Source organism: Ailuropoda melanoleuca, chromosome 10 (assembly GCF_002007445.2).
Source record: "Ailuropoda melanoleuca isolate Jingjing chromosome 10, ASM200744v2, whole genome shotgun sequence".
Classification (NCBI taxonomy): domain Eukaryota; kingdom Metazoa; phylum Chordata; class Mammalia; order Carnivora; family Ursidae; genus Ailuropoda; species Ailuropoda melanoleuca.
Genome location: NC_048227.1, coordinates 35,705,374 through 35,725,155, shown reverse-complemented (window position 1 = coordinate 35,725,155; position 19,782 = coordinate 35,705,374). Strand labels below are relative to the sequence as shown.

General features: G+C 53.2%; 1 protein-coding gene across 2 annotated transcripts in view; it reads right to left on the bottom strand.

Moving 5' to 3' along the window:
- The window catches only part of TRAP1 (TNF receptor associated protein 1), a 47,792-nt gene that overhangs the window by 7,758 nt on the left and 20,252 nt on the right, over positions 1 to 19,782 (bottom strand). The window contains exons 2-14 of one of the 2 annotated variants that reach the window (XM_034670480.1): positions 18,682 to 18,822; positions 16,613 to 16,672; positions 14,133 to 14,297; positions 13,092 to 13,174; positions 11,797 to 11,937; positions 9,478 to 9,549; positions 7,904 to 8,064; positions 6,638 to 6,747; positions 6,069 to 6,142; positions 5,111 to 5,266; positions 3,326 to 3,446; positions 3,019 to 3,088; positions 397 to 544 (exon numbers count right to left, since the gene is read on the bottom strand). In XM_034670480.1, coding sequence (XP_034526371.1) covers positions 397 to 544; positions 3,019 to 3,088; positions 3,326 to 3,446; positions 5,111 to 5,266; positions 6,069 to 6,142; positions 6,638 to 6,747; positions 7,904 to 8,064; positions 9,478 to 9,549; positions 11,797 to 11,937; positions 13,092 to 13,174; positions 14,133 to 14,297; positions 16,613 to 16,672; positions 18,682 to 18,742 — 1,422 coding nt within the window. In that variant the 5' untranslated portion in view covers positions 18,743 to 18,822. The remainder of the gene's footprint in view (positions 1 to 396; positions 545 to 3,018; positions 3,089 to 3,325; positions 3,447 to 5,110; positions 5,267 to 6,068; positions 6,143 to 6,637; positions 6,748 to 7,903; positions 8,065 to 9,477; positions 9,550 to 11,796; positions 11,938 to 13,091; positions 13,175 to 14,132; positions 14,298 to 16,612; positions 16,673 to 18,681; positions 18,823 to 19,782) is intronic. The other variant, XM_034670481.1, reaches the window with a different exon arrangement.

The window sequence follows — 19,782 nt, the reverse complement described above, 5'->3', positions numbered from 1 at the left end:
ACTCTGACCCCAGGGACACCACAGTAAAGGATTTCCACCAATCACACTGGCCTTCCCACCCCAAGAACCAGGCACCTTGCCCTGTTCCCTGCCTCTTGTGATCTCCAGAGCAACCCAAACTCTTCTGGGAGGAGACCAGGCACGCCCACCTCCTTCCAGCATCAGGCCGGAAAGAGCTCAGTGCTGTGGGACACAGTAAGGACGCTCTGGGAAGCAGTGGCAGGCCTGCCGCGTCCCCAGACAGAGGCCCAGAGGCCAAATGCTGCCTCTATTGACCCTTGCGCGGCATCCAGCTGTGCCACAGTCATGTCCCGGGAAGCTCAGGTTTCTGGACTCCACTGGATTCCTCCACAGCCCATGGCAGCCCAGAGAAAGGCCCAGAAACCCAGACCCTACCTTGACTTCCTGCTCAGCGGTGGTCACAATGCCCTCCCTCATGAACAAGCCATAATCTTCAAAAAACTTGGCATATTTTTCAGCATCTTTTTTACTCTGGTCAATGAAGAATTTTATTAGCCTCTGCTGTAGAAGGTCCCGGAGCTTCCTACGGAACAGAAATTCATTTATCACACACAACATCCGTGAAATACAAAAGATCAGAAAGGCAAGAAAAACATTCATTCCGCTAAAAGTCAAAGTGAAAATGACACCATTTTGATGAAACTACAAAACATGAAGCAAAAAGAAAGGGGACCCCTGACAAACCCTAGTTGGGGAGACGCACCCCCGAGAGGCAGAAATGCGAACCAACCCCCCTGTGGAGGCCATGGCCTTGGTTCCCATTGCAGATCACACCGGAGACCAGAGTCAGCAAGCTTTATGGACCCGGCTTTGCACAGCTGAACGGGGAAGACTGTGTTGAAGGAACGTAAAAAGCTGTCGGGCCAAACAGCCTGTCGTCTAATGGTTCTTAAGGACATGAGAAAGTGCCTGTGCTAGAAGAAACGCAGAAAAATCCCGATGCGTACAGACAGCAGGGCGCGGTGGGTGTGCACCAAGACCGTCCTTACCGCCTCTTGTGCGCCGCAGTGTCTCGTCGGGACCCACACTGACGTGGCGGCATCCCTATGGGCACAACCAGCTGTACAAACTCGGACTTAGGGCGACTGGGGTGTTCACTGTGGCACCACGTAGTGGTGTAACACTACGAGCGGCTTCATCGGTGGAATCGAGGGTATATTTCACTCCTAATATTTTGCCTTTCTTTTACAAAAGCGAAATTACCATGTTTCTGTAACAGCACAGGGTAGGGGTAAACAGTCTCACGTTCCCCTAAGCTCTCCCTCTTTACTCCTGTCCCCAACCCCTCAGTCCCTCAGCCAGAGGGCGGGACGGGACAGCACCATACCCAGGCTGGGGCAGCCTCAGTGGCTAGAACGGGACATCGAGCCCCAGGAGGGTGACCATGCAGCCTGGTGTGGAAGGTCAGAGCCCAGGAGGTACGGGGGGGGCACCGGCGTGAGGGGAGAGGGGTGGTCACAGCAAGCTGATTACATGGTGGGGGACTGGTCACTGCTCCACGGGTTAGGGATGACAAGGCAGATGGCTCAGGGTCAAAGGGAGCACACACGGGAAGGGGCAAGACCAGGATGTCCCAGGGGTGCCGGCTGGTCATCCGTGAACTTGCCACACACAGAAACAAGCACTGGTGTATGTACACACATCCACACACACAGACTTCATATATTCCTTAGCTGACTACTAAGGGGGCCTGGGAGAAAGGACACCCCAACAGCAATGGCATCCCTAGGGCCCAGATCTCGGCTTCTCAAAACCATGCTCCAAAGGAACCACGGCCCCTTCACGGAGTAAGTGATTCTGGGGTCAGGACAAGATGTAGGCGAAAAAGGAGGAGAGCCTGGAACATCTTGTGCCAAAAGCGAGGATGCTGAAAACAAGGTGGGGGCTTGTCGAAGGGCACAGGAGCCAGGCTGGCTGGACTCCGCCTGCCGGCTACACTGGAGGCAGTGTGGGCATCAAGATGCATGATGACAGTAAGATCAGAAGCCACTGAACAACATGGCAAGTCAGTTCCTACAAAGAAATTTTAGGTATTTAAAAATGAACACATACTATAATAAAGACACTGAAAATCTGATGAAGTGGGGCACCTGGGTGGCTCAGCTGGCTGGACGTCTGCCTTCAGCTCAGCTCATGACCCCAGGGTCCTGCAATCGAGTCTCTCGTCAGGCTCCCTGCTCAGCGGGGAGTCTGCTGCTCCCTCTGCCTCTGCCCCTCCCCCTGCTAGTGCGCGTGCACGCACGTTCTAATAAGTAAATAAAATCTTAATAAAAAGTTTGATGACACAACGTGCTGTTCACACAGCTGCAAAATACCACCCCCACGTATAGTGTATTAATTCCAAAGGGGAAAAGAATAACAGGACACGGAGACGCCAGGCAAACACCTCTTTCGTCACATGCCAGGTGAACATCGCCAGTAATGGGACGACAACTCCAAAGTCAGGCCCTGCGTGCCGGGCTGCAGTCACTACACTGCTCCTGCCCGAGCACCTGGATTCAAGTCCAGGTGCACCCACTGCCTGGTGTCACTGGTCTGTAACTGTTTCTGCAACTATGAGCTGGTGGCCCCACCCAGGCTGCCCAGGAAAGGCTCCTGATGGTGCGGCGGGAGGAGGGGGAGCATCAGCTCTCAGGGAACAGTAGCTATTGCTACCGTCAGGGTGGGGAGCTAAAAAATGCAGCCACTTCAGCCCACAGGGATTCACAGAGCGACCTCTCCAAAAGAGGGTCACCTTCACGCCATTAGTGGCCTTCCGGACCAAGGTCAGATTCCTCCTGGGATCGTCGTCCTTTGCCGCCTCCACCTCAGAGGCGGCATGCCTGGAGTGGCCCCTTGGATGGCCAAGGGAGGGCGCATGTCCCCACACACGGCCCTCCAGGCCCGGTCCTGCCGCAGCACCACACCCGGCTCTCAACTCCTTCACAGTCGCCGGGGCCCCCTGGGGGCAGAGCTGAGCGCTGTGGGCGATGCCCGGGCCCTTCCTCGGCCGCTTACCTGATGAGTGCGCTCTCCTGCAGGAGCTCCCGACTGAGGTTCAGGGGGATGTCCTCACTGTCCACCACGCCTGAGTGAGACACGGGCCGTCAGGACCCTCGTGGTGCCCGTGACTCCGCCTGGCCCTCACTGCACACCCCTCCGCCTCCCCACCTGACATGAAGTTAGACCACGCACGGGTGACAGCAAACTGGAGATGGACACAGAGGGGAGACTCAACGGGGCAACACGTCCGGCCCCTCCAAGTCCTGCTGATGCCAGAGCTCACACACACAGCCCCGTCACAGCAACGGGGTCAGTGCCATACCGCGAACGAAGCGCAGCCACTTGGGCAGGATGTCGGTGGCCTTGGTCTGGATGAGGACCTTGCGGCTGTACAGCGCGATGCTGGAGCCCAACTCCCGACTCACATCAAACATGGATGGTTTCTGGGGGCGAGGAGAGAGCAGTGTCGAGGAGCTCTGAGGACAACGCTGAGAGCCACCCCACAGAGGCCTGTGCCGGGGAGTTGTCGGGGGAGTTGTCGGGGGACCCAGGGGGAGAAAGAGGCCAGGAGGCCACCCTTCGTTCAGAAGCCCAAAGCCCAGGGAGGAGCCCTACGCGCTCTCGATGGGGAGCACGGTGTGGGCCATCCCTGGGCGGCCACGGCTCCCCCGGCCTGTTCCCGCTGGAGGACATAAACCACAACCCGCACGTGCCTGCGAATAGAGCCCCCGCTAGGGGCGCAGGGTCAGCAACTAACAGCCAGGGACCAAATCCAGCTCATCACCTGGCTGGGGTAGCCCCAGAACGGCTTGTCCACTTTCATTTTTATTTTTAAGATTTTATTTGATAGAACATGGGCAGGGGAAATGGCAGTGGGAGAGGGAGAAGCAGACTCCCTGCTGAGCAGGGACCCTGATGTGGGGCTCCATCCCAGGACCCCAGGATCATGACCTGAGCTGAAGGCAGATGCTTCGCCAACTGAGCCACCCAGGTGCCCCTTATTTTTATTTTTTTTAATATATTTATTTATTTGAGGAAAGAGGGACAAAGAGAGAGGGAGACAGAATCTGAAACAGATTCTCTGCTCAACACAAAACCCGACTCGGGGCTCGATCCCAGGACCGAGATCATGACCTGTGCCGCAAAACAAGATTTGTACGCTTAAACGAATGAGCCACCCAGCCCCCCCCAACTTGTTCGCTTTTAAATGGCTGTGAAAGAGAGCAACAAAGAATGTTCCACAATATGTAAAAAATATGTGAAATCCAAACCGCAGGGTCTATGAAGTTTCCTAGAACACAGCCGGGCTCATCTGCAGCTTAGGGGCGTCCATGCTAGGGAGGGCAGGGCTCCAGGATGTGCACAGCCCGTGAAGTCCAAGCAAGTCACAGCCGTCCCCCGGCCCCTGCTCTAAACCTGCAGCCCACACACACATCACACTGGGATCCTGCTGAAATGGAAACGGACGCAGGAGGTCCTGGGGACACTGAGATTCTGCATTCCTCACAAGTCCCGGGACAGGCTGGTGCTGGTGTGTGGAACTCACTCAGGAGTGACAGTCTCAGGTGCTTTCCAAAATGGGGAGCCATGGGGCATTACGAGGGCAGCAGTCAGAAAAGGCCAGGAACCTCTTCCAACCCCCGAGCAGGTTTCCCTGTTGCAGGATTCATCAGAACCTTCACCATGCTGCTGTGAGCAGGGGGTCAAGTATGGAGTGCCCACCAGCTCATGGGAGCACCACGGAGCCCCATTTAGCCACACAGGTGAGGGGCGCACCGTGGACACAGGCCGCTCGCATGCTGCTCTGAGGGATTCCCCGTGGGTCTACAACAGCCCAGGCCCGCGCGGCCAAACATCTCTGCTCTAGGCCAAGATGGCACGTGAAAACGCCCCTCACTTTAACTCCCTGTGCTCACCTAACTGGAGGCATGATTTTTGCTTTTGCTCTGATGTTACCAAGTTAATTTTTGTGATGTTTGTGCTGACCTGTCACCATTCAAGGCACATGCTACAGGCGCTGGAGAACGCTGTCGCCATGGGGGAGGCGGCCGCCCCAGCAGCAGCAGACAGGCACTGGTAGCCCTGCCCTGCGCCCACCGGGCCTCACCGTGTCCGGCACATAGAAGATGCTACGGATGTTGAGAGGCGCGTCCGTCCTGTAGTGCAGGGTGTAGCGGGGCTTGTCGTGGGCCTGAGCGACGTAGCGGTAGAACTCCTCGTGCTGCCACTCACCCACATCCTTGGGGTCCATCATCCAGACAGCCTGGAAATGGAGATACATGAGGACGTGGGGTCTAAGACGTGTCCTCCCAACAACTGCGCAGAGCTGGGCCACTGGAGCCTGTGGCCCTGGGCGCAGGCAAGTGCGCCCCCAGGATGACCCAAGGACCAGCCCATGGGACACACCAGGGCAGTGGGCTCGGATGCAAACCCCCCTCTCCGTCTTCAGCCCCACCCACTCCAGTGTGGGGAGAAGGGGTGCCCACGAAGACACACAAGAGACACTAGAACAAGGGCCCTCTCCCCAATACAGGGCGTTAGGAAAGACCAGCCCAGAGGGTCTGCAGGTGCCTGGAGGACATCACAAATGCATTAACGAGCGAATGGACAAAGAAACATGGTCGAGCCGCGGAATGAGACTCCACTGTAAAAAAAGAACAGAGGACTGATGCGGGCTCCAACTCAGATGAACCCTGGAACCATTATGGTGAGAAGCCAGACACACAGCCCACAGTGTCTGATTCCATGGACATGAAGTGTTGGGGCTATGGGGGGAAGATGGGGAGTGACTACTAATGTGGGCATGCTCCTTTTTGGGGTAAGAATGCTCTAGAGCAGACTGTGGCTCTGTGAACACACTAAGGACTGCTGAACTGCACATGGTGCACGTGGACAGGACACAGAGGGGTCGGGACCTTCCTGCACCTGTGCACCTGGCCTTCCACGAGGGACCCCCGCACTGGCACTCGGACAGCGCCACCCAGCCCCAACTCTTTGTCCAGCACTGGAATGTACCAACTGCTCCCCACAGCCCCCCAAGCCCCTCAGGCAGCCGAGGGTCTCACCTGCAAGGTATTAATGCGCCTTCCGTTAAGGTACAAGGGGAAGCTGACGAAGTTACTGTACTTTGTCACCACATCTTGAAAAGACAAAAAACGCACCAACAATGAATACAAGAAGCTTCTGGATACAAAAGCTCCGGAAGTGGCTGCAGGGGTAACACAGCGTGCCAGGACGACTCCATGCCAGCGGTGTCACAGGTATGAAGCCAGGCCACAGCATGGCAGGTACACTGTCCTGCCTGTGCGGGATACCAAAACTCATACGAGAACCAGGTGTCTTGAGGCCCAGGCCACCAAGAACCCCCACACCTTCTTGGTGGCATAAACATAGTTATGTGGGTTAATGTTAATCCTGAAAGCACTTGGCACCTCGGATAAGCATTCAGTCAGAGCCGGATGAGACCACCGGGCTTCGGGAAGCATTTCACAACAGAGCGGGGATGGGGAAAGCACCGCGTGCAACCACCGAGGGCAGAAGACAGAACAAAACCTGACGGTGCCAGCAAGCCCAGGCGACCAGCCCGAGAAGCTCCCGCCCCACCGCGCACACATCCCCCGTGGCCCAGGCCCACCTCGAACCCGGGCCTCGTTGGCAAACTCTCTGCTGTCTGACTTGAGGTGGATGATGATTTTGGTCCCGGTTCTTACTCCCGAGGCTTCAGCGATTTCAAATACCCCAGAGCTAAGATGTGGGAAAGGGAAAGCCAGTTGACACGGTGGAGCTGACGGCTCCTACGCTGCCATCCAGTCACTCTTCCTGGGACTGTCGCAAGCAGGGCCCAAACCAACACACAGAGAGACAAGCCTGAGCGCCAGCTGAGCCCCTACCCGCTGTCGTCTCCAACAGGGAGCGTGGCCACAGGGTGGCAGGGTGGGGCTCCCCCATCACGACCACCACCTCATGGGCTCTAGGGTCACCTGAAGTGGCCCCGATGCCATAAGACACCGGGCAGAAAGAGCAGATGATAGGGACCACCTGTAACTCAAGCTAAACACCCCTCCCCAGCCCCGTGTTTCTGACCATCTGACGGAGACCAGGCAGAGAAACCATTTCCAAAGTACAAGGGGGGGGGACGCACCCCGACAAAGTGCCTTGTCAAACCCTGGCCTATTTCCTCTGAGCACTGCCTTTTCATTATTAAATAAGAAATTGTGGTTCTGACCGAGAGAGACAGGCTGGGGTCCAGCAGAGCCCCTCTCGCATGCACCGCTGGACCCCCACCGCAGACGGGAGACTCTGTCCGGGAGGGATTTGGAAATGAAGGTTTGGGCTTACTGAAGTACATGCTTCAGTTTGGCCAAAGTACCATTCTCCTTAGACTCTCAAGATTCTCCCGGAACATCCACCCAAGGAGCGTGTGAGACACGGCCCCCGTGCAGGCTGCAGATCACGCAAGCGTCTTTAAACGGCAACTCCTCGGGCCTGAGCCAGCAGGGGAGGCGTGGGCAGGCCCTGAGCCAGCCCAGGAACTCTCACAGAACAGAGGCCAGTGAGGCCGCCCCGGAGCAGGGGATGCCTGGTGTCCGGCCGGTCCTACGGCCAGCCATTCACAAACGAGCCCCGCCTGGCACAGGCCACGCTCCAGAGCACAAAGCTAAGGGACAGACAGCATGGGCCACCTGGAGGGGAAAGAGTAATCGGCTCCCCCAACAGTGAGGTTCAGACTTCACATAAAAAGCCCAGGAAGGCCCGCTGGTACTCCTTCAGGAGGCTCTAACTTTCCATGTGAAGCGCTCGGACCTCCGCTGACCCTCGAGGCTCACATCAGGTACACTCGGTCGTGGCGGCCCTGGGGCGCTCCCTGGGTGTGACGTGAGGCCCGCTCTCACTTACTCACCCATCTGAGAGCCACTGGTAACCAGGGCTGCCTGGGTCCGCTGAGCGGGAATAGACCTCCACTCTGTCAGCCACCATGAAAGCGGAGTAGAAACCCACTCCAAACTGGCCGATGATCTTGCTGCTGGCCTCCGCCTGGCTCTGCAGCGCATCCAGAAAGGCCTGTGGTGGCAAAGGCTGGTCAGCGGGAGGGCGGCCCCTCCCCGGGTGGAACGGACATCTGTAACTCCCTGTGTCCTTCCTCTAGCGCCGGTGGGGAGCACCCTTCATCCTCAAGACAATCACGGTTAAGTACTTTTCCACCGCACAGTCCGGCCCGGGTGAAGTGACTGGCCCAGAGAGCCCCAGCTGCATAGCAGGGGGACTGGGTCTGTATTTCACTCAGGTCCCTAAGCCTGCCTGCTGGCAGCGGGCCTGCGGGCCACACTCCCCGGGTGTGCGGGGCGGCGGTCTGAGCGGGTCTCGCACAGATAGAGTGACCCCCCCCCCCACCTGAGTTCTCCTAAATTCGTCCTCTGCGTGTCTCCTAGATGCTAAACTTCATGGAAAACAGTATACACCACATTCCAGTTTGATATGGTATCAGAAGGCACTTAATTTTTCTAACTCATGTTTATCAAAGTTTCTAAGATAAAAATGGAGTAGAACGCACACACTCATTGCTATGGCGCCGTCTGCGATGGCGGAAGCGTTGGACGTGGCCCAGTATGGTGGCTGCGGACAGCATCAGGCTATCGAGCACTGAAAACTGGGGCTAGTGTGCCCGAGGAACCAAGTTTTAAATTACATTTAACTTAAATTCAAACTGGCACGTGTAGCTGGTGGCTACTGTGATGGCAGACTTTTCCTTGACAAAAACAGAACCAAAAATGTAATGGAGGGAATAACAGCTATGGCATGTAGTTTCTTAAAAGGAGAATTTCTGCAAGTCACTTCGGACCAAGAATTAGACAATTTCAAGCACTTTTGTCACTTCGTGGTACCATTTTAGGCATCACTTAGCCTCACAAAACCAAGGAGAGGCACACAGGCAGCCTAGAGCCACCGGCCCCCGACTCGCTGCTGGCAGAGGTCCTGTGACCGCCAACCCCTCGAGGTCACATAGCAGCCACGACCCCCAGGGCGCTTCCTCCCCACAAAGCCGCCCACCCACAGACGTGGCCTATTCTCGTCAACAGGACTAAGGATGGAGAGGAAGGACATCTACATCTGCTAGGCCCCTCCACCTCAAGCAATCGCTGAGCGAGGGAGAAAACGCAGAGGCAGAATGGTACATTCCAGACTCTGACTTTGAGCCTGGGGTCAGCCGATTTCTAGCTATGGACAAAGTACTCATTTTCACCTCTTCATCTATAAGGAAGAGAAACCACCTCAGAGGTCCCTGTGAGGGGTAAAGTGCTCCCACAGCGCCACCACACAGCTGGCACCCTAGAACATTCCTGCTGTTGCTGGTGCCTGGAGGCTGCTGGGTCCTGCCCTCTCTAGTTGGGGCAGCCTTGAGGACAGATTCTAAAGCCCTGAGGGGGCAGCAGCTGTAGCACCCGAGGAAGGTGTAGTTGGGGGGGGGGGGCTTACCTTTGACCCCGACCTGGCGATGGTTCCTAGATTGGACACCAGTTCTTCTTGTGTCATCCCGATGCCAGTGTCCTGAGGAGAGAGGCACACTAAGCTCCAAGGCCAGCACCCGGGAACCAGGACGGACATGGGCAGACAGTCCTGGGGGGCAAGTGGTCTCAATTACACGTGCCAGGCAGGACCTGGAGACGTCACAGCACACACAGAGAGACGAGTTCTAGTCACGGGGGCCGGGCCGCACCAGAACCAACCCTGCTAGGAGAGACCCAGAGAGCCAAGAAGACAGAAGAGACTCCAGAAACACAGCTGCACAGACTGTGTCCCTTGATTTTTGACAAAGGTCCCGAGAGAGCTCGACCGGGGAAAGGAAAGCAGATGGTGCTGAAACCACACCAGACCTCAGTCCCCATCACGATCAGACGCAGAGGACAGGTGAAGACTGTGGAACTGCTAGACGAAAACACAGGGGAAAATCTGACTGTGGAAAAGGCAGCGATTTCTTACATTACTAAAAGCATAAAACACAGAAGGAAAAAGTGATAAACTAGACTTCATTACAATTAAAACCTTTTGCTTTTCAAAAAACACCAAGAAAATAAAAAGGCAAACTACAGACTGGGAAAAAAATATTTGCGAAGTGTGTATCTGATATGGAACTTACATCCAAAATATATGAGAAGTCTTACAACTCAATTAAAAAAACCAAACAACGTGATTAAAAATGAACCAAAAATCTGGACATTGCACAAGGAAGCTCTGGAAATGGCAAACACATGACAAGATGCTCAGTACTGACTGTTAATCATGAGGGAAATGCACATTAAAAGCTGAGCTGCAGGGGCACCTGAGTGGCTTAGTCAGATGGGCATCTGCCTTCGGCTCAGGTCACAATCCCAGGGTCCTGGGATCAAGTCCCGCATCGGGCCCCCTGCTCAGCAGCGAGTCTGCTTCTCCCTCTGCCTGCAATTCCCCTGCTTGTGCTCTTTCTCTAATAAATGAATTAAAAAGGAAAAAAAAAGAAAAAAAGCTAAGCCGCTGGAATGGCCGCAGTCTCCACGGCCAACAGTAACCAGTGCTGGCAAGGACGGCGTCAGCGACTTCCCAGCCGCCACCAACAGGAAAGCAAGCCGGGACACCCACTGCGGACAGCCTGGCATCTCTGTTACACACGCTGTCCTGGAGCCAGCAGCCCCACTCCTCGGCATTCACCCAAGAGAAATGAAAACGTGTCCTCAGCGGCTTTATTCCTAACATCCCAAACTGGAAACAACCCGAACGTGCATCACGTGGCGAGTGGACACTGGAGAAAACGGAAGCAGCATGGCTACACGCTGCACCGGGGGGATCTCACAGCACTCTCCTGAGGGCAAGAAGTCAGACCAAACTCTGTTTCTATGCAACTCTAGAAAATACACACCCGAAGGGGCAGACAGCACATGAGTGGCTGACAGGCTAGGAAGGGAGCGGGGACCTGGGGGGAGGAAATCATGATGGCATTGCGGTCACCAGAATGTGCGCACTTGAACCTGCTGAATTTCACTGTGTGTAAATCTTACCTCAGTAAAGCTTCTTAAAATAACAGCAAAAAAGGTGCACACGCGCAGACCAGAGGACACGAGCAACAAGACGGCTCAAGAGCCCCCCTCCAGCACCATCCCAAGCGGCCAAACCCAGCTCCCTTGGCAGAGGCAGGAAGCCCAGGTCAGGAACGTCTGAAGCACGTCCTCCCACCTTGCGGGCCCCCCGTTCCAGCCACCGCCCCAAGACCCTGAAGCACCTGTCCCAGCAACATGGTATCCCTCAGGACCACTGCTGATGAATCCCCCACATTTGTCTTTCTGACCTTAATATTTTCAGGTTACAAGAGCCCTAAGTACGCTTCATCTAAAGCAAGACCACTGATCCAAACAACGGGCTGCGATTAAAAATAGTACCACAGGATATTTGATGACATGGGGAAATATGCATTACGAGATGAAAAGTACAGTTAAAAATATAAAGAGAGAACACTAAAAATAACATAGCTTAACGATGTTCAGATATGTAAATAAATGCACAGACACCAAAAACCTACGCTAACACGGTAACAGTCGTCAGCCTCACATGACAGGGTGATTTTAAACTTGCTTCTTTTCTGTATGTCTGTGTTTTCCAAATTTTCTATATTGAACAAGCATTATTTTCATAGTAAATTAAAACAAGAGTCAACAACGAAGCGCATCACCTGGAGCCTGGAGATGGAACGAAAAGGCCGGTCTGGCTCCCCTGTCCCAGGAATGAAAAGGGCCGGCGCCCGTCAGGACAGTCAGGAGGGGGTACCTGGATGGTGATGGTGCCTTTCTCGGCGTCCGTCTGTAAGTGGATCTCCATTTCTGGCAGCGTCTGGCCTTCAGACAGCAGCTTGTGACGCAGCTTTTCCAAGGCGTCACTGGCGTTGGAGACCAGCTCCCGTATAAACACCTACGGAAGCGGAAAGACGACGCTGGCACGGCCGGCCACCCGGGTCAGCGGCACCTGCGGCGTGTGTTCATGGGGGAGAACTGCCAAAGAATATTTGGTTTTAAGCATAAAGACCTCCCACTTTTCTCAGAGACGGTTTCTCGAGGGCAGGTCCCAAAATGACTCAAGGCCTAAGGCTTCTCCCTGACACAGCTTTAAGGAGTCAACTCTAACCTTGCTGCTCCGTCCTGAAAATCAAGCAGGTGCCAATCTATTACGTCAAACCTGAAGAGCCCTGTGCCACCACTTCTTGCCCGACTCTTGCCCAGGGATGTCCGAATATCCCCCAACACCTGTTTCTTCTACCCCTCGAAGAAGGACTCTCTGGCTTCCTTTAACGAAGGCCTGCCACGTTCAGGGGAAGAAAGGGCCACAGGGCCCAACTACCCGTCTGTGTCTGAGAAGCACCTTTCCCTCAAACAGACCTTCCTCCTGCAGGTGAGGGAGGAAGCTCGGTGATGTGACCCCAAGAGGACAGAAGCTGGAGATCACAGGGATACTTGAATATGGTACACAGCAATACAAGACTGGAAAGTATTTCCTAAAAAGTCCCTTTTAACTTTGGAATTTTGTGCTTTACCCTTCCTCAAAATTCCCCTTTGCGTTCTAGCAATAATGAGCATGGACACAACGGACCATTTGTTCTCGACTTCTCCCACAGCCTGTCGCTCCTCACTGCCTTCCAGCCCCTGCTCTGGTCCACACGGGGCTGGGGGGCCTTCCTCCCGCAGCCCTGCCGTCCATCTAGTGGTCACCTTGTGACCCAGTTACCTGGTGAACACCAGCCAGGTGACACGGTAACACAGGGCCTCCAAGCTTACCTCCACTGCCAAAGAAGTGAACCCCAGGGCCCCCAGGCAGGGGAGCTTCTAAACTATCAGCAAAAATAACTCCCAACATCAATCTAGCACAAAGAATCATTGGGCCTATCTGTCTGTGAAACCCAAACAGATTTTAGTAAAAATACTCTTGGTGGTAACTAAGATCCAGACCTGTCCAAATATAATGAGTTCTCACAGCTATTACACTACCTGGCACTTCCCCAGAGTAGTGTAAAAATCATTTTTTCACAAAGAAACCTCGCTAGCACTGGGCATGATGAGCAGATACTGCACCTCTTTTTCTGAGTACAAGGAACGGGCAACAATGTCCAGAAGCTTCTTTGTCTCAGCCTGGAACTCATGTTTGGAAACAGAACCTGGTAATGAATCACAGACACAAGCAATAAAGTTTACTTTCTATTTTTATGGAAAAATAGGCTATGTAATATTCAAAAGAATGTTTCAGGTAATGAATTCTAAACATTTCTCAAAAGAGTGAATAAAAGGGGCGCCTGGCTGGCTGAGTCAGTAGAGCGTGCGACTCTTGACCTTGGGGCTGTGAGTTCAACCCCACGTTGGGTGTAGAGATTACTTAGAAATAAAATATTAAAAAAAAAAAAGTGAAAAAGAAACTAAGTCGCTGGGGCTCTCAGGTAGGAGGTGTCAGAGAGGACAAGCCAGTGGCCCCCTCTCTCCACAACAAGGGGCAAAGGCAGCCTCCCCCGCTTCCGCCTGCTGAGACCCGTCGTCTTGGGGCAGCTACCTCCAGGGCCTGTCAGGCCGGCACTTCCCAACGATGTGAGAAGTGGACCGGCTCTAACAACCAGACCCTAGATTCTACTCTTCAAAACCATGGTTTCCAAATTAATTATTTAGAAAGCAAATGGACAAGAAAAATCTCACTTCTTAACCCTCACATCAAAGACTGTGTTGTCCTCTCATGTGAAAGCCAGAAATGGGCCCACTTGAGGACTGGCTCCGGAGACTGCTTTTCTAGACTTCTGAGTTGACAGGACGGCTTGAGAGTGCAGTCCTGCATCGGCACGGCCAATGCTGGGTTTACATCCTGCTTCCATGATTATTAGCAGATGTGCCATGAATCACCATTCAGAGAAGGTGGCCAGCCGCAAGCTTACGGGTGACCACCAGAGGGGGCAAGACACACCAGGATGGCAGCCAGCAGCTCCTGGCGAAGCCGGAAACGGAGGATGCTTTGTTTGGGGGAACCCTCCCTCCGACTAAGACCTTTCCCTTTCGTCTGAAGCAAGTGAGTAGTTCTATCAATCACTGCTCTGCCTCAAGCACTTCCCCTCACAGGCCAGCTGCACACAGTACCCTGCACGGTCTCGGTGCTGCTGATGATGGTGTGGGGGGGCTCCTCCGTCTGGTCCTCCGCAGCCTGCGAGCTGAAGAGCCGTCCAGCATGGAAGCTCGACGCCAGGCTTCGCCTGGGGCTCCTGGACTGGGCCGGGGTCCGCCAAGGACACAGAAAGGGTTTTCCTAGAAAGACAAACATGCAGAAAGAACATTTAGAAAGACGTCGGAAACATGTCTGGTGGGTCCCGCAAACGCTGACGTGGAGATTTCTAAGGCAGGCCATTGCTCAAAAGCCCCAATGTCACCCAGGGGAAATCGAAGTGACGGAATGCTGAGCAGCCGGTGGGTATTTCAGACAAGATCGGGAGCACTCGGGGTGGCAGGGCCGTACGTGCGGCAGGCACTTCAGTGTTCGGTTGGTAACATATGCTCATACATATCAACTTCCAAGAAAGAACCCCAACTCGGGGGCAGAGCTGCGGGAGGCGGGCAGAGGCCTTCATCACCACTAACCACATGTGGCCCCCTGCACAAACCCACCAAACCCGAACGTGTCTTGGTGCTCACAGCCCCCCCAGAGCCCCAAGTAACACACACCAGCCTTCCTAACCCTGTGACAACCACGAAAAAGAGGGAAAAAATACAGCCCTAAGAGAGATCCAAATTTTTATATTAATGTTGTGAAAACACTCTCACCATGTTCTAAAGACACCTCAATGGCTGTTTACCTTTTTGTCCAAAACTGTCAGGTTTTTTTTTTTTATAAGAGCATTTTTTAAAAAAGATTTTATTTATTACAGCGAGCAAGCGCAAGACAGCACAAGCAGGGGGAGCAGCAGGCAGAGGGAGAGGGAGAAGCTGGCTCCCCCACTGAGCAGGGAGCCCAATGCGGAACTCGATCCCAGAACCCTGGGATGATGGATGACCTGAGCCGAAAGCAGAAGCCCAACTGACTGAGCCACCCAGGTGCCCCCAAAACTGCCAGTTTTTAAAAATTAGTGTATTTAAAGACTGAAAACCAGCAAATGATCTCCCCTACCTTGTAATCAGGAAGAGGGCTCACACTGTCTCACGTCAGTTTTCTGAATTCTTGCTCAGCACAGCGGACTGAGGAACGCCTGCGAGGGAAGAAGGCAAACCCCTCCACCCGACATTGCCGTCTGCAGCCCGGCGTGGCAGACAGCCACCCTCCAGTCCACCTGGCAGGACGGAACCCACCCTTAGCAGCAGCCCCTCAGGACAGCATTGCTCTGACTCCACGACCACCAAGCCAGGACTAGTGTTGGTTTGGTAGGTGTTTACTGCCTAAGACTTTCAAGGAGACAGGTCAGACACTGCAAGACACCCACGTGCAAGTCCAGACCCGCATGAGCTGCACTACCTGCTGTGCTGTGTGTGACATAGACATACGTCCCAGTCAGAAAGGAATGATTCACAATGTCCAGAAAGGACCTGGAGGTTTCAAAACAACGTATCAACTTCCATGTTCTTACAAAGTATAAAAACTGGCCTTTCCTTTAAGCTTATTCCTGGATTTACAAATAACATGACTTTTGCCTTTACCTCTATGCACAACACCTTAAAAACATCTAAATAAGGGCGCCTGGGAGGCTCAGTTGGTTAAGCGTCTGCCTTCAGCTCACGTCATGATCCTGCAGTCCCGGAATCAAGTCCCACATTGGGCTCCTTGCTCAGCAGAGAGTCTGCTTCTCCCTCTGATCGTCCCCTCTCTCATGCTTTCTCTCAAATAAATAAAATCTTTAAAAAATTTTAAATGAAAACAAGAACACATCTCACAGATTATTCCATTTCAGTCCAGAGCTCATTATTCTTTTTAAGGAACAAGTAATATTCCACCGTAAGGGTTAAGTATTTAGCACTTAACTGATGGATGTTTAAACTGTTTCTACTCTTGTGCTGTTGAAAATACTGTTCTGTAATGCCAAAGAATTATCTGCTGCCTGTTACCCTCCTTTATGGATGAAAGGAGACGATGCAGAAAGATAAGCACGTTTTACTGCTCTGTGCACAAGAAACACAGAAACTTGTGAGGTGGTTTCACATGGCTGCTGGAACGGAGCAATACATGCTGGGTGGCCAACAACTGCAGAAACCCATCCCTTCATGGCTCTTTAGGCCAGATGTCCAAAATCAAGGTGTCAGCAGGGCTGGTTCCTCCCGGAGGCTCTGAGGAAGTCCATCCGCACCACCCTAACTAAGGGTGCCGCCAGCAGTCCTGGCATTCCCTGACTCGCAGCTGCCTGGCTCCAATCTCTGCCTGTTTTCACTTCCCGTGTGTGTCTTCTGTGTCCGGATTTCCCCGTCAGACACACCAGTGACACTGGGTTTGGGGCTCCCTCTAATTCAGTACACGCTCATCTTTATTTGCATCTGCAAAGACCCCATTTCCAGATAAGGTCACATTCACAGGTTCCCGGGATTAGCACCTAGGCATATCTTTTGGGGGCACACAGTTGAAACCACAAGAAGCTGATTACCTAGAAGAGCTGTGTGCTGTTTCCTGGGCTTGCTGTGGCCAAGCACCACAGACTGGGCAGCTGAAACCACAGAAATTTTCCATATCAAGTTCTGGAGGCTAGAAGTCCAAAATCAGAGTGCTGGCAGGGCTGGTTCCTTCTGAAGCTGCGAGGAAGAATCCGCCCCAGTCCCCTCTCCTCAGTTCCATAGCCTCAGGTGTGCCTGGGCTTGAACACTGTGTCTTCCCTCTTGCATGTCAGATTCTGTGTCCAAATTCCACCGTTTTATAGAGACACGGTCACGTTGGACGAGGGCCCAGCCTAATGGCCTCATCTTAACTTGATCAGCTGCAAAGACCCTATTTCCAAATAAGGTCACACTGACAGGTCACAGAGGTCAGGATTTCAACATTTTTTGGGGAGGCAAAAACTGAACCTATAACGGGTATGTGGGAACAAAAGAGAAATAGTGGGGGGGGGCGCTGGGGACAGGAGAGCACAGCTGAGGGGAATGTGACATTTCTGAGTATGTTCTTTTGTATATTTGACTCTCAGAACCATGGTTCTTTCTCGCACAAAGAGTAACTAGGAACACCTATGGGGTGTGGGGGACATTCAATGAGACAGAAACCGTAACAGATGCACATAGCTGTATTATGAACGGAAGCAACCTAAAGGACAAGAACTAAGCTAAGTGACTTCGCAAAATGGTGCTGTGGTTGTCCAGTTAGCCTCCGAGAGCACCGCATACAATTACTGCTGCAGAATCATTAGCACTTCTGAAACCGTTTTAGGCAGCTACTCGGATCCGGCAAATAAGTACCTTGTGGGTCCCGAGTCAGGAGAAAGCAGTTACGGAACGGGGAGGCCCGGTGGCACCCAGAGCCCTGCACTGGAAATGTGGGCACAGCACAGACACGAGCGAGACTCTCCCTGATTTACAGACTGATTTACTTATAGGGTTCAGAGGCCACGACACGCCAGCAGCAACGAGCACACCTGCACAGGGAGGACAACTGTCCCAGAACAGGCAGCTCCCAAGTCCCCATTTCCCGAAACACCTCGGCCCTGGGCGAGCAGTGCTGGATGGTCACCCTCCCAGGCACCCAGACCCTGGTGTGTAAATGCCGTCCTCTAGGGCCAGAGAACACAAAGATGGTGGCAGAAAGGGAGGAAAGGCCCCAGGGATTGGGTGCTTGGAGTGCACAGGCTCCAATTGGAAGGTGCCCCTGAAGGCAAAATCTAGGACCTTCTGAGCAACGAAAGGCTGATGGTACGGACTGTAAGCTTTCAGCCAGCGAATAAAGTATCTGTTCATCCATACTTAACTACTTATAAATAAATGGGGGAGAAAAGACCTCTTCCTCCCAGCGGAACTACAATTAACCAATGCATAGGAATGGTGGAAACAGTCACATCGGGCAAGCACAGTAACAGCGGTGACAGGTAGAAACCGTTGATGGTTTAAATGTCGAGAACATTTGAAATCTCACAGTATCCCCCACAAGACATCCACTGATTTCAGAAAAAGACGGTCATTTGCCGTGAAGTAGCAGATACCTCCCGACCAAGTGACCACGGTCACCGTTACCAGGGACAAGACGGGGAAACATCCTGCAATCCTGGTGGCGTGGGAGGCCTCCCTTCCCTGGTCTTCTTGCTGAAAATGCATCTCAATCTAATCATAAAAACACCATCAGACAAACCCAAATCTAGGGATATCCCATGAAATAACAGGCAGTACTCTTCTAAAGTGTCACGATCCTGAAGGACACACACAGACGGAGGAACCATCACAGACCGGAAAGGACCTGCGCTGTCGGGTCCTGGACAGAGGAGGACATCGGTGGGGAAACTGGCTCAATTCGAGCAAGATGGGCCCAGGAGTCAGGAGCACTGCTACTCCAGGTTCTAATCCTCGTACCACGGTGAGGGAAGACGTTAGCATTAAGAGAAGCTAAGGGAAGGGCTCTGTACTACTGCTGGAACAGCTCTGTGAGGCACAAAATAATCCAGAATAAAGTGTTTCAAAATAGAAAACAGCACTGTCAGGAACATCCACGTGTCATTTCATTCCCTCACGGACATACATCGGAGTACACGTCTAGAAGTGGGGTCTCCGGGTCTCAGGTTATGTCCAGTCTCCGCCATGGTCGATGCCGCCAAGTCACCGTCCAGGGACCGTCGGCTCACATTCCGGCAGCAGCGTGGATGTGTGTCACCTCACACTCCTGCCAAGACAGCGTCAGGGAAACTTTGGACCTTTGCCTATCGGTCAGGTAAAATTTTTACTGCAGTTTTCATTTCATTTCCGTCACTACGAGCAAGACTGAGCACCTATCCATATTTTTAAATACTTTCTATCTCCTTTTTCATGATGAACTTTTGATATCCTCTGTTTTCTTTATTTTTCTCACTGACTTGTAAGAACACTTCAGAGTTTAACGAAATTAGTCTTTCGTTTTTGTTTTTCAGTGGGCTGTCCTCGTATTATGATGACAATGACCCCAGGCACCAGCACGCACCCCTTTCCCAATACAGAAAAGCAGCCTGGCATTGGGCTCAGCTGGCTGCCTCAGTCTCCCCACCACCAGCCCCTCCCTGCATCCTTCTCTTGCTCGCCATTCCGGCACCTGCAGACGATGTGGGTGAGGTCCAGGCTCCGTGTCAGCATCTCCAGGAGCACCTGGTCCTTCTGGATGCTCTCCATGAGATCCTCTGGGGAGGTTCCCCATCGCCACGGACATCAACCTTGGGGGACACTGTATCCGTGAACTGCTCCGCCCTGACGGTCGAGCCGCTGCAGGGGCCAATCCGTCATAGAGCTTCTAGTACCAGCACAGCCGCGGACTCCGTGAAGCTGACGTAGCCGGCCTAGGCGAGGTGCGCGGCCTTTCAAAATTAAGTCCTATTGCTGAAGGCCGTCCTCACTCCCAGATTCAACACCATTTTCCCATGTGTCACTTGCCCTATTCCTGTTGTTTTTCCCACTGAACACAATCTTTTTGGAACAATCTGTTATTCACGATGGGAGAAGCAGAAGTCCTCGTTAGGAAAAAGGCACAAATAACCAATCCTTACTTCCAACCAGGGCTTCCAGACGTTCCACTATAATTCCAAAACTAATCAACAGCACTATGGAGAGCAAATGCGACTGCAAGTTAACGTCCCACAAGGACTGTACGAATAAA